The following is a 25,492-nucleotide window of genomic DNA, read 5'->3' as shown; positions in this document are numbered from 1 at the left end:
TGTTATGATATTTATGGGTCAGGCTGGCGTAGTTGCTAACTGCTTGGCTGCTGACTGAAAGGTCAGCGGTTTAAACCTACTTGTCACTCTGAGTGAGAAAGATTGAATAGACTGCGTCTCTAAACACTTGCAGCTTTGAGAGGAGTCTCCTGTGTCCAGCAGGGTGATTATGAGTTACAGTTGATTGACCACCAGGGGGTTTGGGTTTTGAGGTTATGAAGTTGCCATAATTCTCTCCACCATCACAGTGAAGAGGTAAAAGACACTAATGAACTTTATCGCATTTTCCACACAGTTGCACTGGTGCCGGCTGCCACCTATGGACGGCTGGAAGCTGATACCCAGCTCCTCATTCAGCCAAAGACGCGACAAGCCAAAGACAGGACATTCTCAAAAACAGATGACGCACACGGACAGTTTCATAATTACGGAGGAGACCAAGAAAGAATGACAAAAGAACTGCAAACCAAACCTCTTCATGCTGACACTGTGGGAACCCTTGCATCTAGTGAGACAGACCCAGGGCTTCCGGTGGACCCAGCATCAAGCTTGTGGACTATGATAGGAAGCATTTTTTCTTTAGGATCAGAGAAGAAAAAAGAGACTTCTTGGGGTTCAACAGAAATGAATGCCTTTAAAAATATGCAGTCAAAAGCTGTTCCCCTAGACAATATCTTCAGAGTATGTAAATCTCAGCCTCCCAGTGTATGTAAGGCATCGACAACGTCTGCATTTCATAAACACTGTGCTGTTCATGTATTTCCATGGGACCAGGAATACTTTGATGTGGAGCCCAGCATTACTGTGACCTATGGAAAGTTGATTAAACTACTCTCTCCAAAGCAACAGCAAAGTAAAACAAAGCAAAATGTCCTGTCATCTGAAAAAGAGAAGCAGATGTCAGAAGTACTGAGTCAAAAACAAACGGACTCAGACCAAAATCAAGAAGCTGATAAGGCCTGTGTACTGAAGGTTGTCTGGAATGGACTTGAGGAATTGAAGAATGCCATAAAGTACAACAGAAACGTAGAAGCTCTCCACCTTGGTAAAGTCTGGGTTAGTGCAAGCTTTATAATTAGGGGAGATAATTTTGTGTTACTTTCCCAAATTATGGTTAGGACAATATTATTTTTATTTTATATTGATTTACATAGAAAATTATACATTGTGTTTCACACTTTCTTTTGTTCACTTTGTGTTTCATACAATCATTTCTGTACATCGTGTTTTCTGAAATTAATCCCAATTGAACCATGCCCACCTTTACCCCGTCTTTTCATGTCCCCGCTGGATCTTTCCCATTTCCTGCACTCCCTCCCTCAGCCCATGAAATTGTGCAACCCGGTGATTTCCCCCCTGCCCATACTCACCCCTCTGCTCTCTTCCCTTCCCCTTTGGACTGTCATACACATTTTTACTAGTTATCTGGGATAAGGCTTTCGATCTAAATTGAAAACTGCCATACTAACAAACACTTAAGTCTAAAACGTCTGGGAGGACACATTTCTGATTACAGAGGAAACTCTTCTGTTCATCCTGTATGTTCCCTGATTAGAGAAGTTTGAACAAGTAAAATACAAGTACCCTTTTCATTCGATATCAAGGGCTCAATTTTAGATTTCATTTAATAAAGACATATTTCTAGGAAGGTGCCTATTTAGAGTAAAACAAAGGAATGACAATGGAGTACTTTCTACCTATGTCAGTATTTGCACTCTAATTATTTACTTATTTTGGCCTAGTTACAGAATTAGTTGTATATATTTTGACCTCAGGAAAATTTTTCTACTTAGAGCAATAATTTGAAACAGCTATTATATAGCACATACTGTGCAATAGGTATTTTTCTGGCTACATCACCCATTTTAACTCCTTCAATCCTCATAACAACCTGATGAAATAATACGAGTATTATCTCTGTTTTATAGATGAGGAAATTAATGATCAGAGAGGTCAAAATCACTTTGCCAGAGATTAAGAAATCTAGCAAGTAGTTGAACAGGAAACTCAGGAAGATGTCTTTAGAGTTCGTGCTTGGCGTGGGCTAACCTACAGTGCCTGAAGTCTTCAGTGCCTGCAGAAAATGTATTCCCAGGTCTTGAAATCAAAGCAGCAACTGGTTAAGTCTTGAGAAAAATGCCCAGTGTAAGGAGAAACCCACAGCATGAGATGACTGTCTGCTGCCAGTGATGACACATTGTTTAGGGTACACCCGTGGTCTGGTTGCCTTGTAGGTATCAGTACTTTTTGTCCAGTTGAGAGAGGAAATAGAACAATTAGTATTATATCTAGTCTAGTCTCAGGTTAATTCTAAATTTATATCAATCCCCCATATACTTGAGCCTAATTTATGTCTTGTGACTGAGTGTTTATTTGTTCATAGAGTTTTCAGAGGTCTGCCATTTAAGATGTGGAGGCCAGTCCTGTTTCCAAGTCTGTCTTAATCTGAGAGCTCTATTAAAGCTTCGTCTCACATACTTTGGACGTGTTACTAGGAGTAGATATTCCTCAGAGAGGGACATCATGTTTAAATGGATTCACACAGTGGTGACTGCTTCAGTGGGCTCAAGTATGTTACAGATTGTGAGACTGGCATAAGATAGGACAGGGTCCAGATCTGTTGTTCACAGGGTCTTTGTGAGTCACACTTGACTTGATGGCACACAACAGCAGATGGCAGCAACAACAGTGTTTATTTAAAGAGATATCGTGCATGGAAAAGTCAGTGAAAGAAAGACTCTCAGCGAGATGAATTGACACAGTGAGTGTAGCAGTGGGCCAAGTGTGTCAGAGATGATGAGGATGGCACAGGATAGGACAGAGTACAGATCAGTTGTTCATAGGGCCGCATATCCTTGGTACTTGACAGCCCCTAACAACAACAGTTTTATACCATTGGGAAGTATGTCTTCACAGAGAGGATACAATGGGAGAAAAGTAGAAAGGAAAGGGATCAACTTTTTAAAATCTTTTAAAAACTTAGGACATTTTTATCTCTTTGGCCTACCTCATCTTCTAAAAGACCAGACATTTGCCTTGTTATTTTCTCTTAATTCCACATTGTTAGACATTTGGGGAATTCCCCTGAACCCTTAATTCAAAATGTCTTAGCGCTGAATTTGTCCCATTTACCTGTTTCTGTTGATGGTTCTGCCATTACACAGGAAAACTTGTTTGTTTTTTTTTAAAATAGAATGGTGAGAACTAGTTAAAAAAATGCCAACAATAAAATCCTAGGAACCAAATAAAACAGCAATAAGAATCTGTGCTGTCCATGCTACTGAAAGGTGCAAAAGCAGGGGCGGTATGGATGACCTCTGGGTACTCCTACAAGCCTGACTCGGCAAAGCAAAAGCAATCATTTGGATTTACTGAACTTGATAAATTCAGAATTTATTTGAGCTTGTGAAGTAATGTGATTTTTTAAAAAAACTCAACCAAAGACCTTGATTGGTAAATTACTTAAGCTTTAGGTCAGAATAGCATTCTTCTTTTTATCCTTTTAGTGGGATGTTATTTGGCCTATGCATGATCACTAGAGATTAGTAGAGATATTAAGGGGAGAAATTATTTTTCTTTTTTAGGAGAGGGGAGTTTTTCATTGCTTAATAGTATAATTAGTATTATAGTAGTTACCTGCTGTTGAGTTGGAACCAACTCATAGCTGACCCTCCAGCGGGCTTTAAAAGGCTGTAAAACTACAGGGGAGGGGATTGCCTATCCTCCTTCAGAGCAACTTGATGATTCAAACCATGTCCCTTTGGGTTGTCAGGGCAGCTCCTTGCCACTAGGCCACCAGAGCTTTAAAAGTAGTGAGAGATGAATTTTTGTTAGAATCTTTACTTAAATATAATTGTGTACTTTTTTTGTTTTTTTAATGTATTCAAAGAGCTTATAGCCACAGCAATCTAAGTTTAGAAAGTGTTTATCACTGGGATGAGAAATCTATCCTTTACCTTTTAGATTAAGTTTCTCCCTGGATTTCACAGCCACAGGAGCTCTAGTGACCTAACGTTGAGGAGTTGCACTGTCAACCCACCAGCTGGCGGTTAGAGTCCACTAGCTGCTCCATGTGTGAAAGGTGGGAAATCTCCTCCATCCAGGCGATTTACAGTTTCCAAAAACCCACAGAGGGCCAGCTATGAGTTGATTCCAGCTCAACAATACAAAACAACAACAATGTTTCACTTTAATGTATCACAGTTTGAATGATGATCATTGGACTTAGAGTCAAATTCTTCCACCTAAAATCTCTGATTCTAGAGAGGATGTCAAGGTAAGGAAGGAAGGGTAAAAGAATGAAGTGTTTGTGGTGTTGACTGTTCATCTCGTGGACTAATGAATGATTGTGACAGCTTTTAGAACTGAACCTGAATTCGTTTGAAGTTAATGTCAACATCAATGTGGAATGTTTTTAATCAAGCTTTAAACATATTTATCTTTTTGTTCATTTGTTTATGTTTGAATTTCAGATCCCAGATGACCTAAGAAAGAGACTAAATATTGAAATGCACGCAGTAGTTAGAATAACTTCGGTGGAAATTACTCCCAAAATTCCAAGATCTCTAAGATTACAACCTAGAGAGAATTTAGTGAGTTCAAACTTATATTACCTTGAAATTCTTTTACATGGGCTGTAAATTTCTAAAATTGATAACAGCTACCTACTAAGAATGTGTAATAATTTTGTATATATATATATTTATACATATGTATACAAATATATATATATATATATATATATATACATACATATATACATTACATGTATACAAACATTGGTGAGTAATTTTGACTTTTAAAAAATTTCTATATTTGTCATACCTATGTAATTTAAATTTTTTTTTCATATTTCAGTATTACATTACAGTTTAAGACTATTAAGTTTTTTGGAGTTTTTTATATTCCTATTTTAATTAAAACTGTACAGTGTGCTTACTACAGTGGTTTTAATTTTGTTCTAACTTTTCAATTATTGACCTTAATGTTTTTCGAAGATTAAATCCCTTACATAAGATAACAATTAGCTCCTGGTCATTTGGTGTTTAGTTTTTTGTGTGGTTTTTTTCCGTTTGTATGGGTGATAAGTTACCACTACACAGTTCCTTCCCTGTTGAGTTGCCTATTTTAGTGGAAAGCAAGTGCAAGAAGCTTTGTGACCAGAAGTCTCTGGGCTGTGGTTTTATCACTGTGGTTATAAACTTGGGACATGAGGATGTCTAATTTTAGGGGAGCTGTGAGTTCTTTTCAGATTTAAAAGTTAATTTGCCTTTTCTGACTTTTCTTATCCTTTTAATCTCATTACTAAATAATGGCTAAAGAATTAAGTGATTTTTGTGATTTACAGAATAAGATTGTGCTGCCTTTTAAAACAATTTTCAAGTGTAGCCTGCTTATGATAATGGTCAGTCTTTGCAGTGAGTTAATCCGTAAATCTAAACTTGACTCTAGGTGAAGAAAGACAATGGAAAAGGGCAAACTGAGAAGAGTAGAAGTTTCTTTTTCTGGGCAGATATTCATAATCTTTCTTACCCAATTTTTTGTTTTCCTGTTTTTTTATTTCAAATAGGTTTTAAAATTTTAACTTTGTTGTTAAATTTTAACTTTGTGTGTTGTAGAGTCGGAACCGAGTGATAGCTGACCCTCTAGCGAGTTTTCAGAGGCAGTGAATACCACGGGAGGAGAATATTTACGTTTCTTCTACAGTGAAACTGGTGGCCTTGAACTGCATGCCTTTGGGATTGCAGTGCAGCTTCTTGCCTCTAGGCCACTAGAGCTAACTTTAATTTAAACACCAAAAATTAATAATGTTTTACTTAGAATTTCTTAATATTTTTTAATCATTATGAAATAATTACAACAGCCATTTAACCATTTATAAGTATTCATTTCAGTAGCATTAATGACATTAACCATATTTTACTCACATGACCAGTATCCATTTCTGATTTCTTTCACCACTTTTAACAAAAAGTCAGTATCCCTTAAGCACTACCTCTCTATTTTCCTTTTCTCTCCACCCCTGGGACAGATACCATGCTTGGAAGGCTGGTGAAAGATAGAAAGACTCTCAGCCAAATGGATTAACACAGTGACTACTGCAGTGGGCTCTAGTGGGTCAGAAAGTGTAAGGATGGCGCAGGATAGGACAGGATGCAGATCTGATGTTCATAAGGTTGCCATGGGTTATACTCGACTTGATGGCACCTAACAGCAACAAGTCGCCCCTGCTAACCCATTATAGGTTTTTGTCATCTCTATTAATTTACCGATTCTAGATACTTTATATAAGTAACAAACTATTCTATATACTCTGTCATCTCTATATTTACTTATTCTAGATACCTTGTGTAAGTGAGATCTTCTAAGTATTTGTTCTTTTATTTTACTTTCTTCACTCAGCATAATGTTTAGGATTCATCCCTTTTTAGCATGAATCGAAACTTTATCTCTGTTTATGGCTGAATAATCTTCCTGTGTCTTTGTAGACCACATTTTGTCTATCCATTATCTGTTAATGGATACCTGAGTTGCTTCTACCTCTTAACTTCAGCAGTATTTTGCTTGCGTGTCATATTAATGATATGGTTTGATAATGTCTACATTCTTTTGTATCACCTTTCTGGAGCATGGGAACAAATGTAGATCTTTTTCAGGCAAGTTGGCCAGGCAGCTGTCCTCCAAATTTCCTGGCATAGACTGGTGAGCATGTCTAGCGCTGCATTTGTTAGTTCAAACGTATCAGTTGGTATTCCATTCAATTCCTGGAGTCTTTTTTTTTTTTTTTGCCAGTGTCTTCAATGCAGCTTGAACCTCCTTCATTACCACTGACTCTTAATCATGTGGTACTTCCTGAAATATTTCCATGTGGGCCAATCCTTTCTGGTACAGTGACTCTGTATATTACCTCTGTCTTCTTTTGATGCTTCCTGGGCCATTGAGAATTTTCCCTATAGCATCTTACAGTACTGCAACTTGGGACTACATTTGGTTTTTGGTTTTTTGTTTTGTTTTGTTTTGTGTTTTTGGTTTTGTTTTGGTTTTTTTTTGGGTTTGGGTTTTTTTTTTTCAGCTTGAGAAATGCAAAGCGCAAGTTCTTCCCATTTTATTCTCCAATTCCTATTCTCTTCACATCCTGTTATAATACTTTGTCTTCTTGAGATGCACGTTGAAATCCTGTTTAGCCCTTCTGCTTCTGCTTCTCTTTATTTTGACTTCTCAACACTGTAGTTCAGTTTTCATAGTCTATTCTGACATCCAGTTTATGGTTTTCTTTTCCTCTGCCTCTGTAATGACCTTTTACTCTCTTTACAGATAACACCCTTGATGTCATTCCACACAGCTCATCTGGTCTTTAATCATTGGTGTTCAATAATTCAAAGCTGTTCTTACAGTGATTTTGAAATTCAGATGGGATAGACCCAAGATCATATTTTGGTTCTCGTGAACTTGTTTTCCTTTTCTTCAGCCTCAATTTGAACTTGCACATGAGTAACTGATGATGGTCTGTTCCATGGTCAGCTCCTGGCATGCAAGCAAAATATTGATAAAGATCATAAAAAAGTGGCTAGAACAGTACATATACAGAGAACTGCCAGAAGTTCAAGATGGCTTTAGAAGAGGATGTGGCACCAATAATGCCGTTGCTAATGTCAAATGGATCCTGGATGAAGGCAGAGAATACCAGAAGAATGTCTATTTGTGCTTTACTGATTATGCAAAGGTATTTGTGTGGGTAATAACAACTTATAGTTACCATTGAGAAGAATGGGAATACAGAACATTTAATTGTGCTCATGTGAAACTTATACCTAGGCTAAGGCTGTTGTGTGAAAAAGCAAGAGAGCACTACAAGGTTTAAAATTAAGAAAGGATGTGTCTGAATTGTATCCTTTTCCCATACCTCTCCAAGTCTGTATGCTAAGCAAATCATTTGAGAAGGTGGACTCTATGAAGAAGAATGTGGCTTCAGGGTCAGAGGATGATTCCTCAACAACCTGCATTATGCAGTTTACACAACCTTGCTTACTGAAAGTGAAGAGGACTTAAAATACTTGCTGCAGAAGGTTAAAACCAATAGCCTTCAATATCGATTACATTACAGTGTTGAGAAAGCAAAAATTTTTACCACTGGACCAATAGGCAGCATCGTGATAAATGGAGAAAAGATTGAAATTTTCAACAATTTCATCTTTCTTGGATCTACAATCAGCACCCTTGTTGGAAGCAATCAGAAGATCAGGAGACATGCTGCATTGGACAAATCTGCTGCCTGGGACCCTCAGATGACTGAGGAGCAGTGATATAAGTTTGAAGGCCAAGATGTGCCTGTTTCACACCATGATCTTTTCAATCACTTGCTACACATCTGAGAGCCAATGAGTGAATAAGGATGAGAGAAGATTGAAGCCTTTGAGTTGGTGTTAGAAAAGAACACGGAACATCCCATGGGCTGCCAAAAGAACAAATAGATATGTCTTGGAGAAAGTGCAGCTAGAGTGCTCCTTGGAGGCAAAGGTGACAAAGCTTCATCTCCCATACTCTGGGCTTGCTGCTAGGAGAAGTTATTCCTTGGAGAGGGACATCATGCTTAGAAAGTTGTAAGGTCGGTGAAAGAGAGGAAGACCCTCAGCCAGATGATTCATACAATGACTGCAGCAACGAGATCAAGTATGCCGGATAGTAGAATAGCACAGGGTAGGACAGGGTTCAGATCTGTTGTTTGCAGGGTTGATGGCATCTAGAAACATCTTGTGAACAATGCTGTGGTGGACGTTGGTGGGCAAGTATGTGTTTAAGTCCTTACTTGCAAGCCTTTTGCTTACATACCTATGAGTGTCATTACTGACACTTTTTTTAAACAATTACAATACATATAGTTGTGTGTGCCATTGAGTTGGAACCAACTCAAAGCTGGCCCTCCAACTTATTTCCGGAGGTGATAATTCTCACTAGGTTTTGTCCATCCTTTGCCTGTGGAGCAGCTGGTAGTGTCTAACCACATGCCTTGGGGATTGCAGTGCAGCCTCCCACCAATAGGCCACCAGAACTCCCTAATGGATCATACAGTGGTTTTGTTTAAATATTTTAAGAACTGTCAAACTGTTTCCACAGTGGCTTCACCATTTTTCGTACTGTTAAAGTACGTCGTGATTATGGTTAGCTGTAATAGAGGAAAAAAGAAAAGCAGTGGCAGTTAAACACATCAGAGTTGTGGGTTTGATTTTTTTTTGAGGTGTCGTTTTCTCCCTCACTCACTTGTGTAAGAAAAAATATAGAGACGCTCACAGGTAATTACCAGAAGGCCACCAAGGATCCTGAGTTCTTCCTCCTTGGTCTCCCATACCCTCAGTTGTGTCTTTCCTTCTTTGAGATACAAGGCAACTCTAGTTAAAAGTATTCAACTGCTAACAAAAAGCCAGTGGTTCAAACCAGCAAGCCACTCTTCAAGAGAGATGAAAGTCTACGTCTGTAAAGATTTACTACCTTGGAGACCCTTTGGGGCAGTTCTACTCCCTTACGGGAGCCTGGAGTCAGAGTTGAGTCGATAGTAGTGGGGTTTTAGTAAGTATCATTCTGCACCGCAGGCAGATAAGGAAAAGCCTTCATGCAGGAGTTTTAAAATTTTTAATTAGGAAGAGAAGTTGTTCCAAGGATTGTGACAGTGCTGTTGGGCAGAGTAGATACATGAGAGAGAGAGAGACAGAGAGATATCTTTTGCTTTCACATCTCCTACCTGCTCTGTGCCTCTGAAAACCCACTGATGGTATACAACAATAACAATAGCTGCTATGTAGGGAAAAGATAGGGTTCTTTCAGATGCTTTCTCAGAATCCAGGTCATTGTGAGTCAGCATTGATTTAGCAGTAGTAGATTTGGTTTCCTTTTAGAAGCTTTTATCATAACAGTAGACAGGGAAAATGGATCTTGAGTAATTACTGCATGAGACAGATTGTGATGTCTCTATTACTGCATCTAGGAGCATTTGAAACTTTGTTTCTTCCATAAATGTTTCTACAGGCTCCACTGAATTCAGTATGAACTTCTTCCATGGTCTTATTTCTTAAAGCTTACATTTTATCAGCAAGATAAGGTGTGAAATAAGGATATTAAGGTACTTGTACTGGGGTAATTCGTTACCATCCTTTCCTTTTCTCTGACAGCCTAAACATGTACGTGAAGAAGACATAAAAAGTGCATTTTCCTGTTGGCTGCAGCAGGCCACAACCACTGCTCTACCTTTGATCATTTCACAGGAAGAAAACATAAAGCTGGGAATAAAAGATGGTGGGCAAAGTTGTCATTTTGATACTTTTTTTGTATTGAAATTGTCATAATATTTTAAAACTCCTAAATTGTGACATCTATAAGCGATGAAGTATAAAAATGATAATTAAATTTCATTTTACATATTAAAGAATGTGCACACTAAATGTTGCCTTCATTTAAGTTGAAATTAATTTTGTATATAGAAATTTACATTTTTTTAAATCTCAAATCCAGTAGTAATTTTGTAATTTTGCTTTCTTTTTAGTAGGGATAAAGGAATTTTCTCTGAATACTGTTCATTCTTGGGGGAAAGAAAAAGATAAACCAAGAAATCTTTTTCTGTTGAGTACCAGTCTGCTGCAGAAGACTACAGTACAAGTAATTCTTCACTATTCTGTACTCAGTGACATACTACTTGTCCTTGGGATTGATAGGATTTTTAACTGTAAGACCTTGCATCCTGAAGCATAATAGAAACTTAAATGATAAGGATAAGGACTAACTGAATTTAAAATGATCTTTTTTTCCCTTTAAATTACAACAACTGTTGATTCATCTTAACCTTGAAATCAGTACCTCAGCACAATTAGTAGGGTTCTGTAGGTTCATGGCAAATGGATCTTGACTTAAAATCCTTCTAGTCTTGAAACAAAGGAAAATGTAGTTTTAGTGGATTGATTCTTAAGAATTAATATTTTAAACTATAATTTTACTTTACAAACTATAATTTCACAGTTCTTAAATTCTTCACCCATTGTATTCTTACGTTCTTAACACTTTACCAACATTATCAGGTCACTTTTCCTCCAGAAAATGATCTTTTTCTAATACTCTATCTCAGTTGAGGGTTCATTCATTCATAACTATAGAATTAAAGATACTTTAGTAGGCGAGCTCTGGTGGCCTAGTGGCAGGAAACTGCACTGCAATTCCAGAGGTGCACAGTTCAAATCCACCAGATGCTCTGCTGGAGAAGGAGGAACAATTGCCTCCTGTACCAGTCAGATCCAATTTGACGGTACACACATAAAAAGAATAAATAAATAAATTATCTAAAAAAAAAAAAAAGATACTTTAGTAGCTTACAATTTTAGTGGTTTGACACTAAACGTTTTTTTCTTTTTCTTTTTGGAATGTAATTGAAGAAATACCATTCTAAGAAGATGCAAATTTAAGAATTGTGAAAATAATAATTTTGACACAAATCAAAATTGCAAATAACTACATAAGTGTAAGATTTGTTTAGTAACTGCATTCTATCCTTTTGAGCATCAATATTTGTGTTTCTGGGATGAGTCAGGTATTGGCAGGCTGTTTTAAGCAGTGATCTTGCATGCACTGTATGTCTTTTCTCTCTGATTCAATGGAATCAGCAATTCAGGTTCCTGGCACTTGAGGGAAACATGCAAAAGACATAAATTTGAAATGTAAAGCTGGTTTTTCCTTGCTCCTGTAGGTTCTTCTAGACCCTATTGTAAAAGAAGAAAACAGTGAGGAATTTGACTTGATTCTTCCTTTTTTAAAGCTGAACTCTTTGGGGTAAGAAGTATTGGCCAAACTAGCATGTTTAGAGACCTGTGTTGACATGATATTAGGCAGGGTCTTTATATATAAATAATGTCATAGATATGAATATTCATAAATAATCTTCCACTATACTATTGTTGTTAAGTGCGATCGAGTTGATTTTTGACTCACGAGACCCCACAGGACACAGTAGCATGGCTGTGTGATTTTCTAGGTCGTTTATAACCTGCATCACTGGATATTTATCCCACAGAGCTTTCGGGTGGCATTGAACTGTATCTCTCATTAGCTGTCAGCCGCTTAAAGTCCGTGCCACCAGAGTGAGCATCGTCACTTGCGTGCTCAAACTGATTTCTTTGTTTGGAATCAAGCCCATGCTGGCTTCTAGTGATTCTGTAGGACAGACTGGAAGTGTCCAGCATTGGTTTCCAAGGCTGTAAACCTTACGGAGACACACTGCATCATCTTTCTTCCCTGGAACACCTGGGTGATTCTTTTACCAAACACTTAACTACTGCACTACCAAGACCCCTTGCACTCATTGCTGTTAGGTGAGCTGTGTGTGTATTCTTACTCATTGCCATTATGGTAAGCCAACTCATAGCTGGCCCTCAAGCGGGTGTAGGAGGCTGTAAATCACATGGGAGGCCTTGCCCGTCTTCCTGTGGAGCTGCTGATGGATTTGAACCTCCAGAATGGCATGTCCTTTGGGTTAGTGTAACCACCTGCAGACCAGGCCACCAGAGGGTACTAGTAGGTCTTTTTTAAGTATTATGTCTGTCTTCATAGCTAATTTAGTAATTCATGCGTATTTGGGTTACTGAAAATCTGAAACTTATTAGAAATTTTAGTTTGAGAATAGATTTGTGAGTAAAAAAAAAAGCAGCTCAGTATGATCTGAACCATAAGTGATTGAATAAAAGTACCTGATTCTCAGAACAAATCAAAGAAAGTTAAATCTAAAAATTAAAAACAAAATTAGTTTAAAAAAATTAAAAAAAAAACAAAAAAAATTAGTTAAATGTATAAAAATATTTCAAATCAAGTTACTCCTTCACTATTATTAATGTAATAGGAATATTTGTGTTTTCAGTTTTTAAGACAGACAAAGCTAGAACCTAATATTAATATTACCTTTTAGAGTTTCATGAGAAAAGTCATAAATTAAAAATAGTTAAATATACCATTCATTAATACAAAATAAAATCTGCTATTTAGCTCAGACTCCAGTTATTAGGAATTTAGGATATTCCTATTATCTGTGTTAAAGTGACAGAGCAGAGCCAAGAAGTAGGATGTTTAATTTCAGGAAGGAAATCTTCAAATGTCCTAAATACTGCAAAAAAAATTATTTTGATTAGTAAAACAGACATTATTGTCTGCAAGGAATTGTATACCTATATGTTTGTTTTAAGAAAAATTTCTGAAGGACTCTTATTAGGGCACAACTTAAAGTATTACAAATTATTTTAAGTGCTGTGAATCAGATTTAGCTTCACTTAGTGTATGTCTCACAAGTAAAGGAGAATAAAATTTTGCTCTTAAAGTTTCTTAATTAGGTTGAAGAGAAAAGTTTCAGAAATTTCAATAGCTAGAATTTGTTCTGCTTCATTGTTTCAGCCCCTAACATTTCTGTATTTTGCAGGGGAGTGAGCTCCTTGGGCGTGTCCGCCATGGAGCACATCACCCACAGCCTCCTGGGACGCCCTTTGTCTCGGCAGCTCGTGTCTCTTGTGGCCGGGCTCAGGAACGGAGGCCTTCTGCTCACAGGAGGAAAGGTGTGTGGTTAAAGTGGGTACGTTTGCACTAAAGGATAGCTTTGTGGTTTTTTTCTTTGATTCAGCGGCTGAGTTTTTTACACACTTTTTAGCTAATTCTGACTTCTAATGGCCACTGTCCTGCTAAAATGTGCTCATTTTCACTAAAAGATGACTTTCAGTTCTTTTCTCTTAAGGGTTTGGTCATCTGTTTGTTAATATGAGAGATGAAAAGCATTCATTCACTGAATGTTTTTAAAAATGTTATTGAAGCAAACTGTATACATGCTTATTAACTATATGTTTATCCAGTGTTTCACATTTACAGTAATACTAAAAAAAAAAAATCTCCTGTCCAGCTGCTTTGTGGCTTACCGACATCCATTTGGCAGTGGCTTTTGCTAGAGCGTGAGGCATGAGTATGCTTGCTGTGGTTGTCAGTGTCACATGTCAGCGTGGCTGAGCTGCGGTTCCGGTTGTGGGGTGGTTATGTAACAATGTAGCTTGGTAATGATGTCACTTGGCAGATAAGCAGTGGGATTTGACAGGTACATAGTGATGGAGGCCCCTGCTGTTTTGTGATCTAATGTGGTCATCTATTTTCATATGAGGTGAATTTTCAAATAATGACTTGGTCATTAAAACCTTACCAGGTCAACGAATGAAGAGTGGATGGTAAATAACACAAAACTTGTTGTTTTAAGTGTACAACTTAGTGATGTTAATTATAATCATAATGTTGTAAATCACCACTGTATATTTCACAACTTGTTTACCGTCAAATCAGATCTGACTGGTACAGGAGGAGATTGTCCCTCCGTCCCTGGCAGAGCATCTGGTGGATTCGAACCGTGCACCTCTGGGATTGTAGTTGCAGTTCCTTGCCACTAGGCCACCAGAGCTCCCACAACTTGTTGATCACTGCAGACAGACATCTTGTACCTATTGAGCAATAACCTGCCCTTCCTCCCTCCCGTAGTCCCTGATAATTGAATCCACTTTGTCTCTCTGGTTTTGCCTGTTGTAGAGATTTTGTATAAGTGGAATCATAACATTATTTGTCCATTTGTGTCTAGTGTATATCCCTTGACATAATTTTTTTTTTCTTTAGTGGATGAAAATGTATTATTTTATAGTTCTATTGGTTGAGGGTCTGACATGGAGCTCCCTGGGTTAAAATCCAGGTGCTGGCAGGACTGCATTTCCTTCTAGAGGCTTCAGGAGATAATTAGTTTCTTGCTTTTCAGCTTTTAAAAGGCTCTTCGATTCCCTGGCCACTTCCCTACTTTTCAAAATCAACCATGACTTTTCTTTCATCATCACATATCTATCTGACACCTTTCTCTGACTGTCCTGTTCTTTGCTCCTAAAGACTATTGGATAGGTCTGGCCCACCCAGACAGTCTAAGATAATCAGCCGACCTTGAGGTCTGTCATCTTAAACACGCTACAGAGGTCCTTTGCCATGTCAGGTCAGGTTCTGGGGTCCAGTGCCTAACATCCCTAGAGGCCATTATGCTGCCCACTACAACTGGAGAGAGGGAAGAAACCCCCAAACCCACTTTTATCTCTTGCTGCCAACAGCAAGTTTAACTTTATCTTATAGTTGTTATTGTTGTTGTGTACCATTGAGTCAGAACCAACCCATAGCTGACCCTCTGGCAGGTTTTCAGGGGCAGTTAATCACCAGGGAGGAGATTGCCGGTCTTTGGCAGAGCAGCTGGTGACTTCTGGATTGCAGTGCAACTTCTTGCCACTAGGCCACCATTCCTATTCATTGAAAACTTGAGGATGTAAATGAAAGTGTGGTAAGGGGTAGGGGCTCTTGAGATAATCAGTATTTACGTGGTTTAAACTTCAGAGTCACACTGTTTCTATAAACCTCTGACCCGTGGGCCCAGGTCCATCAGGAAACATACTGCTTTGCAGACAACCTCTGTGCGAGCCAATCCTATGAGGGGTCTGTTCAGATGTCTCGGGATCCCTGTGTTACTTTCATCAGAGCCTCAGAAAATGAGGGCAGCCTGGTGCCAGAGAAGTACTTCTCTTTAGGACTGAAGAGTGGCTGTCGCCGCTTATACGGTGACACATTCCTGACTCCTTGTTAATCAGGTAGATTCCACGGAAAGGCGGCTCAGTTCCTTTTTCTCTTGTGACTATGCTCAGGAATCGGTTTCTTTTGCCACTCACTCTTGGCAGGAGACAGCTCACAGTTTGTCAGAGATCCTGAGTCCCAAGTGTTCAGTCTCCCTCTGAGGCTGCCGCTGCCCATACCAACCCGCACCCACCACACAGGCGCCTCTCGCAAAGTCAGGCCTCGGAGCACCCCAGAAGATGCGCCATGGCGCCATCGACGCTCGTTGTACCCAGAGTGGAGGCCCTTGGTGTACTGTTTTGAAGGAACTTTGTTTCTCATTGTGATGGAATAAATAATAAATTGGATGGATCTGCCTCACATTTTGTTATCCATTCGTCTGTTGTTTGGCGCTGATTGTTGGCATGTCGGCTGTTGTAATGATTCTGTGAACGCTGGTGGAAAAATGTCTGAGTTCTGCTTACATTTGTCTGGGGAGTGAACTACTGGGTCATACATTTGGTGGTTGCCACAATGATGGGAGCTGTTTCGATTGATTGTGTCTGGAGGCCTTACATACCTATTCTTTTCTAGGGGAGTGGAAAATCAGCGATAGCCAAGGCTATCTGTAAAGAAGCATTTGACACTCTGGATGCACATGTGGAAGTAGTTGAGTGTAAAGCCTTGCAAGGTATGATGACAGATGGAAATGTGATTATTTACTGCTCCTTCTCCAATAAATGCAAACATCATCTAATCTTTAACTCTTCTATCATTCAGTGGTTAAAATAGCTTAGAAATGTTAACTCGTTGACAGTGTATTGACTTTGATAAAATTTCTAGGCATTCCCATAGTTTATGAAGGCCTATTTATATCCCATGGACTTCCAAAAGAATGAACAGATTTGTCTTAGAAAAAAATACAGCGAGAGTGCTCCTTGGAGGCAGGGATGACTAATTTTATCCCTCATCCATTGGATGTGGTGCTAGGAGAGGCCATTCTTTGGAAAGGGATCTCATGCTTGGACTGATGGAAGGTCAGCAAAAGAGAGGAAGGCCCCCCAATGAGATGGATTGACCCAGTGACGACAGCAGTGGGCTCAAGTTTTTCAAAACGGTGAGGATGACACAGGGTAGAACAGGGTCCAGGTCTGTTCATAGGGTCGCAAGGAATTGTTCTTGATGGCACCTACCAACATTTATCTTTTTAGACAAAACTCCTGGCAGATCATATTCCTGGAAATGCCAAGTTAAATCGCTCTGGAAAAGTTAATATTTGGGATGTAATTTACTGGATATAAACTGTCTGAATTGTTGGGGAAAGCTGGTAAATGGGTTGCTTCAGGGGAGGGAGTGGAGGGGATTGTAAAGAGCAATGGGAGAAGGAATTACAGTTCACTGCATGTACTTTAAAATCTTATATATTTACAGTATCACCTATCCAGTGAGAAAAGGTTTGAGAAGTTAGGGTGGTTGGTTTCTGTTTTGATTTTGCTCTGGCACCACTGTATAGTCTCAGCTGGTCACTGTACTCTCCATTTCTATGCTATCGGAAACTCGTTATTTGCTAGAAGTAGTTTTAGTAACACTCCATCTCTTTGAGTCTGAGATGAAAATTTTAATTGACTACTAAGTAATGGAAAAGTGTTCCATTCTCACAAGAACAGGTTTTCCAGTCTTTTGAAAATTGGAACTTTGTAACTAACTGAACAAGAAACATGTAGCTGGATTTTTAAATAAAAACCAGCAAATGTAGCCTCTCAAGGCTTTGTGCCATGTTTCACCTGGTCCTTAACCTCTTTTCTCATGTCTGTCTTCCTACAGCCTGCGTTTATTTTACTATTTCATCTTAAGTCATCTGAAATCCTCTAGGGAGAAATTGATACATTTTAGTAGCATATTTCATTTTCAGTTTTCTATAACTGAATACTGAGTCCTTTGAGACTTTATTAATTGAACTTATTTCTGACGAAAGAATTTTAGAGATCGTTTTATTATAAAATAGGGTCCAGTTTTTATCGTTAACTTAGTATTTAGCTTTTTTTAATGCTTTCAAAAAGGAGCTTCAGTAGCTAGCGGAAAAGTTAGTGATTCAAACCTTCCAGATGATCCTACAGAGAACAGTGTGGCAATCTCCTTCTGTAATGATCGCAGCTGTGCAACCCCAGCAGGGCAGTTCGGCCGTCAGGGGGAGTTAGAATTGACTGGACAGTTTTAATGCTTTCAGAGTAATAGCCTGAACTTGTTCAGCTTTGAGATGACACAGAAACCATTTTATATCTTCTTTATTTAGGAAAAAGACTTGAAAACATACAGAAATCCATAGAGACGGCTTTCTCAGAGGCAGTATGGCGGCAGCCATCTGCTGTTGTGCTGGACGACCTCGATCTCATTGTTGGCCTGCCTGCCCTCCCTGAACACGAGCACAGCCCTGCCACAGTTCAGAGCCAGCGCCTCGTACACGGTAACATCCCACCTAATAGCTCACACTCCTTCAGCCTTGATACTGAATATACTCTTATAGAGAATAGAATAAAGAATTTAATTACAGAATAATAATAATAATAATAATTACAGCTCCCCCATAAGACTCCTGAAGGAGATGATTACTGAGATTTGACAGAGGAATAGAAATTAACCAAATGAAGAACTGAAGAATGTGTGGTCCCTAGGCAAAGCTGTGACAGGTCAAAAAACAACTGTGTTGGAAAATACTCCATGGTCTGGAGCTGAGAGTTTAAAGTAAGAATTGAGAGGGGCTGGAAAGTGTGGAGTGTTCAGCTGCCTCCTGATTCTTGAGAGCTGGGACAGTAAATGCATCAGGCTTGTTAGAAGCTGGCGAGCGCTAGTGGCATAGTACAAAATGTGTGAGGCTGTGGGAGGATGAGCACCCTCTTCCCATAAAGACTTCGAGAATCTTTACCCAGTGGAAGTTGCCATGATTCAGAACTGACTCGGTGGCAGTAGGTTTGGTTTGACGGTGTTAATGCCAAATTGTAAATGCCATAGCATTTGCAAGACTTATTAATGGGGTGTTTGAAAGAGTGCTAGCCATTTCTGCACCTGAAGCACATCTTCTGAACTAAGATTAACTAAACATTGAGAGACCTGTGAGTGGAAAGAGATGATTCATGAAGTCACAGGAATATGAGCTGTAATTTGCTTAATAAACAGAATGCAGTGTGGGAAATTAATATTCAGTTACATTTATATAACTCATCTGTACTAGTCTCATTTCAGAGGCCCCTCTTCATAGTTCATTTACTTGCCCTGTAAGATGTAGGATATCATCAGTAGATGTTGATCTGTGTGTACAGACTTGAGTATACAGTACTTCCTACACTTCTGCTAGATTGATAAGAACCTGGCCCATCATAGGTCCTTCTTTTTATTTTTTTTAAGTAATTTTAATGAAAGTTTACACAGATTTAGGGTTTCTATTCATTCATTGTTGCCATAGGTCCTTATTATGTAAAGGTAGTGATTGAACACATGCATTAAATTTTAAAGAGGATGAAAGAACCTTACTATAAATATTCCATAAGTATAAAGCTTGTCTTTAGGTTATCATTATTTTTATGTCATTTAAAGTTACTGTTACTATTTCCTAGGCTTGTATTATACTAAAAAAGGCCATTTCATTCTAGCACTGAACAGTCTGATAAAAGAGTTTACTTCCATGGGCAGTTTGGTTGCACTGATTGCCACAAGCCAGTCCCCACGTTCTCTGCATCCTATGCTTGTTTCTGGCCAAGGAGTTCACATATTTCAATGTTTCCAGCATATCCATCCTCCTAATCAGGTAATTACACTTTTTAGGGAAGTTGTTGAAATATGTCCTTCTAGCAAATTAATTATTAATATTTCTACTTGTAGTAGATAGCTTTAAATTTATGCTTAATGGTCTTACAGATATTTAAAAATCTATCTTTAATGCATAGCATGCCAGTTGGACAATTACAGATCTATAACCATCTGAAATGTTACCTTGTACTTCCAAAAGAAATTACTTTTTTGAAAATGGTACTGATTTTATTATTTAAAAGTATGTTATGATGGTTTAAGTGACAGATTATATTATGATCTGTCTGAGTGGTTGGGCACAGTAACCAGGCACTGTCCTGTTCTTCTGGCCTGAGGCTCGTGGAGTTTGTGGTTCACATGATCCATTAGTCCTCTGGACTGATTGTTTCCAAGTAGGCTTTTGGACTAATTGATTTTTTTTTAATGCTCTTTCTTTGCTTGAGATGGGAAGAGACTAATAGGTATAACTTAGATGAACACTCAGTAAGCTTTTAAGACCCCAGGCACTCATTTTTGTTACTGCTGTTGTTGCAGGCTTGTATATGTAATTCATCAGTGTTGCCTTTTTGATCTTGTGTATTTTCAGGTCTTCTTTGCCTTGGTTATGTTGTGCAGACTTCCCCTGTGTTATGTATTAGCTTTTCTTTCACCAGAGTGTGTGTGTGTGCGCGCTATCTCATTAATTTCCATTTCACTTTCCTTCATTCCTAATAATTATCAAGGAATATTTATTTCTCCATGTAAACCTTTTCTTGATTTTTTTGGTAACAGTGGTCTCATAAAATGTATGTGCTTTTGTGACTGACTTACTTCACTCAGAATCATCCATGTTGTAAGATCTTTTGCAGGGTAATCATCATTCTTAAACATTGGGTGGTATTCCACTGCATAGCTACCAGTTTATCTGTTCATTCTTTGATAGACTTAGTTTGCTTCTGCCTTTTTGTGACTGTGAAGAATGTTGCATTAAACATGAACATGGCTATGCAACAGTATCTATTCTTAGTGAGAAATCTTTAGTTACTTAACTAAATATTTTTTCCTAGTATTTGTGATACTGAGTGCTTTGTGGAGGACTCCCATATCCTGGATATTCAGACCCTGTGCTAATTAATGGTAATTGATGAAGAAGAGTACTATACTTGTTATCATCAGAGCAGAATCATAATGATACTGGCCACTGAACATGTTGTGGTTTTTTTTTTAATTTTATTATTTTGTGTGTCTGCACCATCAAATCACATCTGACTGGTGGAGATTGTCCCTCCTTCTCCAGCAGAGCATCTGGTGAATATGGTTTTAGAAGTAAGTTTTAATAGGAAGACAAAAAAATATCTTGAAGACCCATCTGTTACTAAAAACCAGATAAAATTATGACTAATATTTTTAAATCTGACTTTTTTTACATTTTTACTGAGGTATAATTGAATTACTTCAAATTCATATATTTAAAATGTACCATTTTGACATATGTATGTCCCATGAAATTCATGACCATTAAAGTAACAAGCAACTCCCATCACTTCCAAAAGCTCCCTAGTGCCTCAGTGCAGGTCCTCTTCTCCCAGTCCATCCCAGCTGACCTCTGACCACCGGTCTGCGTGCTTTCACTGAAGATCTTATCAGCCTGATCTTTCTCAAAATACATATACTAAAATTCAGATAAATATATAATGGAAATTTAAAACTTTTTTTTTCTGTAGGAGCAAAGATGTGAAATTCTGCATAATGTAATAAAAAATAAACTGGACTGTGATATGAACAAGTTTCCTGATCTTGACCTGCACCTTATAGCGAAAGAAACAGAAGGTTTTGTAGCGAGAGATTTCACAGTACTCGTGGATCGAGCCATACATTCTCATCTGTCTTTTCAGAGTGTATCCACCAAGGATGGTATGTTTGTCAAAATTCATACTTGAGAGTCCTTTTCCCCTTATTGAGACGTCTCATTTTAGTCAGGCAAGAATTTTGTACTTTTTATTTATTCATTATTTAAATAAACAGTTTCTTGAGTAATAGACTGACATCTTCTCCTGAGGTGATTATATGTCTTGAGAACACATAGAGTCAACATGTCTGGCAAAATAAGTTTTGTTTATTTTTTAAACAGAATTAGTTTTAACAACATTGGACTTCCACAAAGCTCTCCATGGATTTACCCCTGTGGCCCTGCGAAATGTCAACCTGCATAAACCCAGAGACCTGGGCTGGGATAAGATTGGTGGATTACATGAAGTGCGACAGATCCTCATGGATACTATCCAGTTACCAGCCAAGGTGCTTTCAAAAACTGCCTCCCCCAAACAAACGTTTAGCTCCAGCAGCACCACTGACTCATTGGCTTTGGCTCTCTTTGTGCATTCCTTGACTTGTTCTAGCTCATTTTGATTTCAACCAGCATTTACTTTGAGTTCTCAAATAAATGTCCAACATAGATTTTTTTCCAAAAGTATGTTATATATAGAGTGTCAACAAAAAGATATACAGAAACCTGGGGTAGCATTTACAATAAATACATTTGATGTGGCATTCATAATTACTTTGTTTCAGTCATTCATATTCTACTAAAGCAAAAGGAACTGTCACCAGGGATTGAAACTGAAATAGGAATAAGCTGGAAGGTGGAAGGGTCAGCTAGGTCCATAGTAATGTATTTAATGAGATTCAATTTATCTAAGATTTAAGTTATTGTGACTAGAATACTTTTCCTCAATACTTATTTTTAGCTATTGCCTAGTAATTTTTGTTTTAGACTTAGTTTTCTTCATTTTATTTTGTGTATTTTCAGTACCCAGAATTATTTGCCAACTTGCCCATACGACAGAGAACAGGTGTACTATTGTATGGTCCCCCTGGAACTGGAAAAACCTTACTAGCTGGAGTAATTGCACGAGAGAGTGGAATGAATTTTATTAGTGTCAAGGTACATTGCAAACTTCTCTTTCTTGGTTGTGGCTTAGTCTCTTTTCTGGAAGGCTGACAGGAACAGTGCTCTACTTTTTAGTGAACGCTCTGTGGGAAACTGAATAATGAGTTACTTTTTTTTTTCCCCTTTATGGCTTTTTTTTTTTTTGCTTATTCATGTTGAAGGTAAATCTTCATGCATTGCAAACGGAAATGTACATAAATATTTTTATAAAAGCGATTTAAACCTATAAAAAGGATAAAAACCTAGACAGCTAATGGCAGAAAGCTGAGCTTTTATAATTCTTTTACTTGTTCAACCTTGCCTGTGGCACACTAGGCTTGTTTTCAGTTGTGAAGGTGTAGTAATTGGGTGGTCTGTATCTTGGCTGCAGAGCTTTAGCACCTCAGCAGAGTTAGTTTGCTAAGGGTGATTCCATTCAAAGCAAAGGAATCATCTGTCTAAGAGACTGAAATAAAATGAACAAGCTGTGAGAATATCTAGAGACAAAAATTTCCAAGCAGAACCACTAACTGTATAATATTTGCTCAATCACAATTTAAAAATTATTTAATTATAATAAAATAAAAAAATAATTACATTTAATCATAATAAATATTTTTCCTTGACTGAATTTAAACCTCAGTCACTCATTGCCATAGAGTTGGAAGTGACTCATCACTGACCCTCCAGTGGGTTTTTGAGGCAGTTAAATGCATGGGAGATTGACCATCTTTTTCCAAGGAGTGAGAGAAACACACTTTTTTAAAAAAAATTGGTTTTCATATAATTTGTTTATAGACATTTATTGTTTCCTTCATATACATTATGTTTTGTAAAATCTTTCGTTTACATTATATCCCTTTCCCCTTCCCCTTTTGGACATTAGTATACCTCTTACTAATTATCCTTCTATTTTCACAATGATGGTCCTATGCAGTATTTGTCCTTATGAGACTGAGTTCCGTCAGCATAATGATAAGTGTAACTTTTGAGTTATCAGCAAAATACAGACTATACCACCAGAGCCCCTAATTTAGACATAGCCATATAAAAATTGTATTTTACTTTTACATAATTTTTATGTCAATTCTAATTTAATTTTCTTTCATTTAATAGGGGCCAGAGTTACTCAGCAAATATATAGGAGCAAGTGAACAAGCTGTTCGTGATATTTTTGTTAGGTTGGTTCCCTGTGAATTATTTTAAGTAAATGATGTAATTCTTTTGATCAGCCGGTGCTATTTTAACTTAATCTTTTTTTTTTAAAATTTTTTTATTTTAACTTAATCTTGATGTTTTGAAGAACTGCTGTTCAAAACCTATAGTTTATGTGAATTATTAAACTAGAGGTCAAAAATTCTATTTCACCAAATGCTTCTGAAATGTAAAATATTTTTACATTAAACTTTAAAATTATTTTATTTTATAGCAATAATAGAAATAGTCCTGAATTTCTGAAAGTGGAATACATAGTTATTTAAAGGAATCTCTAGCAATGAAAAAATTAGAAAGTTATAAAGTGGAAAAAGATCTTTTAAATTCTCAATTATGATTTAATAACCAAGATTGTACAGAATTAGGAATCAGGTATTAATACATAAATGTGCTAAGCAATTTTAAGTTTAGGTGTAGAGTGTGGCATGGGGATTATTCATTAAAAGCCTTGGATTTTTGTTTCACAGTCTGCTATTCTATCCAACAGGAGCCCTGTTGATTCAGTGGCTTTAAAGTGCTTGGCTAATAGAAAGTTTGGTGGTTCTAGCTGGCCATCTGCTCTGTGGAAGAAGGATGGGGCAATATGGTTTTTTTAAAGATTACAGTCATGGAAAGCCCAAGGGGCAGTTCGACTCCAACCTGTAGGATTGTTATGCATTAGAATCAGCTGGATGTTAGATTTCGTTTGTTTGCTTTTTAAGTCTGAGCAGAAGGTATGGGCAAGACAGACCTCTTGCTCTAAGACACGGTTTGTTGAAAATGAGGATAAGAACATATTCCTTACCTTCTTTACGGTTTTATTGTAAAGATTAACATGTGTGTTCAGATCACTTTGCAAGCTCTGAAGCCCTATTCCAATAGGAAGTTTCTGTTTGTTTCCTAGGGCACAGGCTGCAAAGCCCTGCATCCTTTTCTTTGATGAATTTGAATCCATTGCTCCTCGAAGAGGTCATGATAACACAGGTGTTACAGACCGAGTAGTTAACCAGTTCCTGACTCAATTGGATGGAGTAGAAGGCTTACAGGGTAATAATTGTAAATGTAAAAGATTTGTTATGACACAATTTTACCAGCTTAGAGTAAAAAGTTTTACTTTTCCCTCCCCAGGTGTTTATGTTTTGGCCGCTACTAGTCGCCCTGACTTGATTGACCCTGCCCTGCTTAGGCCTGGTCGACTAGATAAATGTGTATACTGTCCGCCTCCTGATCAGGTGAAAATTTCATATTTAGCGTCCAAAACCCAACACATGCTCCATTCTTTCCTTGTGAACTTTACTGCTGCCAGGTAATAGCAATTGTCCTTGGAAGACCAGCTTTCTTAGGCATGGGCCTTGGGCGCTGTGTGCTCTAACCATAAAAAGATTGTCAATTAAATGCAAAGAAGCTTGGCTTTGGCCAATTCCATGCACATCTGAAAATCCGAGTCTCCTTCAGTGTTGGCCAGTTGGAAAGGAGGGAGAAAAATACAATAGCATTGCATGTCTGCTCTCCCTTTATTCCATGTTCCTGGAAGACTGACACAGAAGTCAAACTGGAATTAGTAAGCATGTGAGAGGTTATATGGGAAGAGGCTTTCTCAACTATTCTTATTCTTAATGTTATAGGTATTATTCTCAAATTTAGAAACTAGTGAACAAATGAGTAAAAAACCAGACAAATATTTAAAAGATGTCATAGCTGAATGCCTGTCACATGTCACTGTTATTTATTTTCTTTTTTAAAACTTTCTTAGTACACTTGCAGGGCTAGAAAATACCTGCTGTCTGAATAAGACATGATTTATGCTGACTTGTTAATGACGTTCGTTCAGGTTTTTGGTTTTTTTTTTCTACTACTCGTATTTTTTCTGTAAGAATGTGTCCCAAGCATAAGAGAGTAGACTGGTAGTACATTTCTCAACTTGTTAGATATTTAAAAATTCAATTTATGATAATTTAA

General features: G+C 37.8%; 1 protein-coding gene across 2 annotated transcripts in view; it reads left to right on the top strand.

Moving 5' to 3' along the window:
• Positions 1–25,492, top strand: part of PEX1 (peroxisomal biogenesis factor 1) — a 34,491-nt gene that overhangs the window by 4,143 nt on the left and 4,856 nt on the right. Inside the window, exons 5-19 of one of the 2 annotated variants that reach the window (XM_006891466.1) lie at positions 296–1,056; positions 4,473–4,592; positions 10,164–10,287; positions 10,538–10,647; positions 11,726–11,808; positions 13,442–13,574; positions 16,222–16,318; positions 17,921–18,091; positions 19,275–19,429; positions 21,135–21,324; positions 21,542–21,708; positions 22,220–22,354; positions 23,456–23,520; positions 24,438–24,580; positions 24,662–24,765. In XM_006891466.1, the coding sequence (XP_006891528.1) occupies positions 296–1,056; positions 4,473–4,592; positions 10,164–10,287; positions 10,538–10,647; positions 11,726–11,808; positions 13,442–13,574; positions 16,222–16,318; positions 17,921–18,091; positions 19,275–19,429; positions 21,135–21,324; positions 21,542–21,708; positions 22,220–22,354; positions 23,456–23,520; positions 24,438–24,580; positions 24,662–24,765 (2,558 nt within the window). The remainder of the gene's footprint in view (positions 1–295; positions 1,057–4,472; positions 4,593–10,163; positions 10,288–10,537; positions 10,648–11,725; positions 11,809–13,441; positions 13,575–16,221; positions 16,319–17,920; positions 18,092–19,274; positions 19,430–21,134; positions 21,325–21,541; positions 21,709–22,219; positions 22,355–23,455; positions 23,521–24,437; positions 24,581–24,661; positions 24,766–25,492) is intronic. The other variant, XM_006891467.1, reaches the window with a different exon arrangement.

Source organism: Elephantulus edwardii, unplaced genomic scaffold, assembly GCF_000299155.1.
Source record: "Elephantulus edwardii isolate Elephantulus edwardi_28Jun2011 unplaced genomic scaffold, EleEdw1.0 scaffold00098, whole genome shotgun sequence".
Classification (NCBI taxonomy): domain Eukaryota; kingdom Metazoa; phylum Chordata; class Mammalia; order Macroscelidea; family Macroscelididae; genus Elephantulus; species Elephantulus edwardii.
Note: the sequence above shows the minus strand (reverse complement) of the source record. Positions and strands in the feature narration are given on the sequence as shown.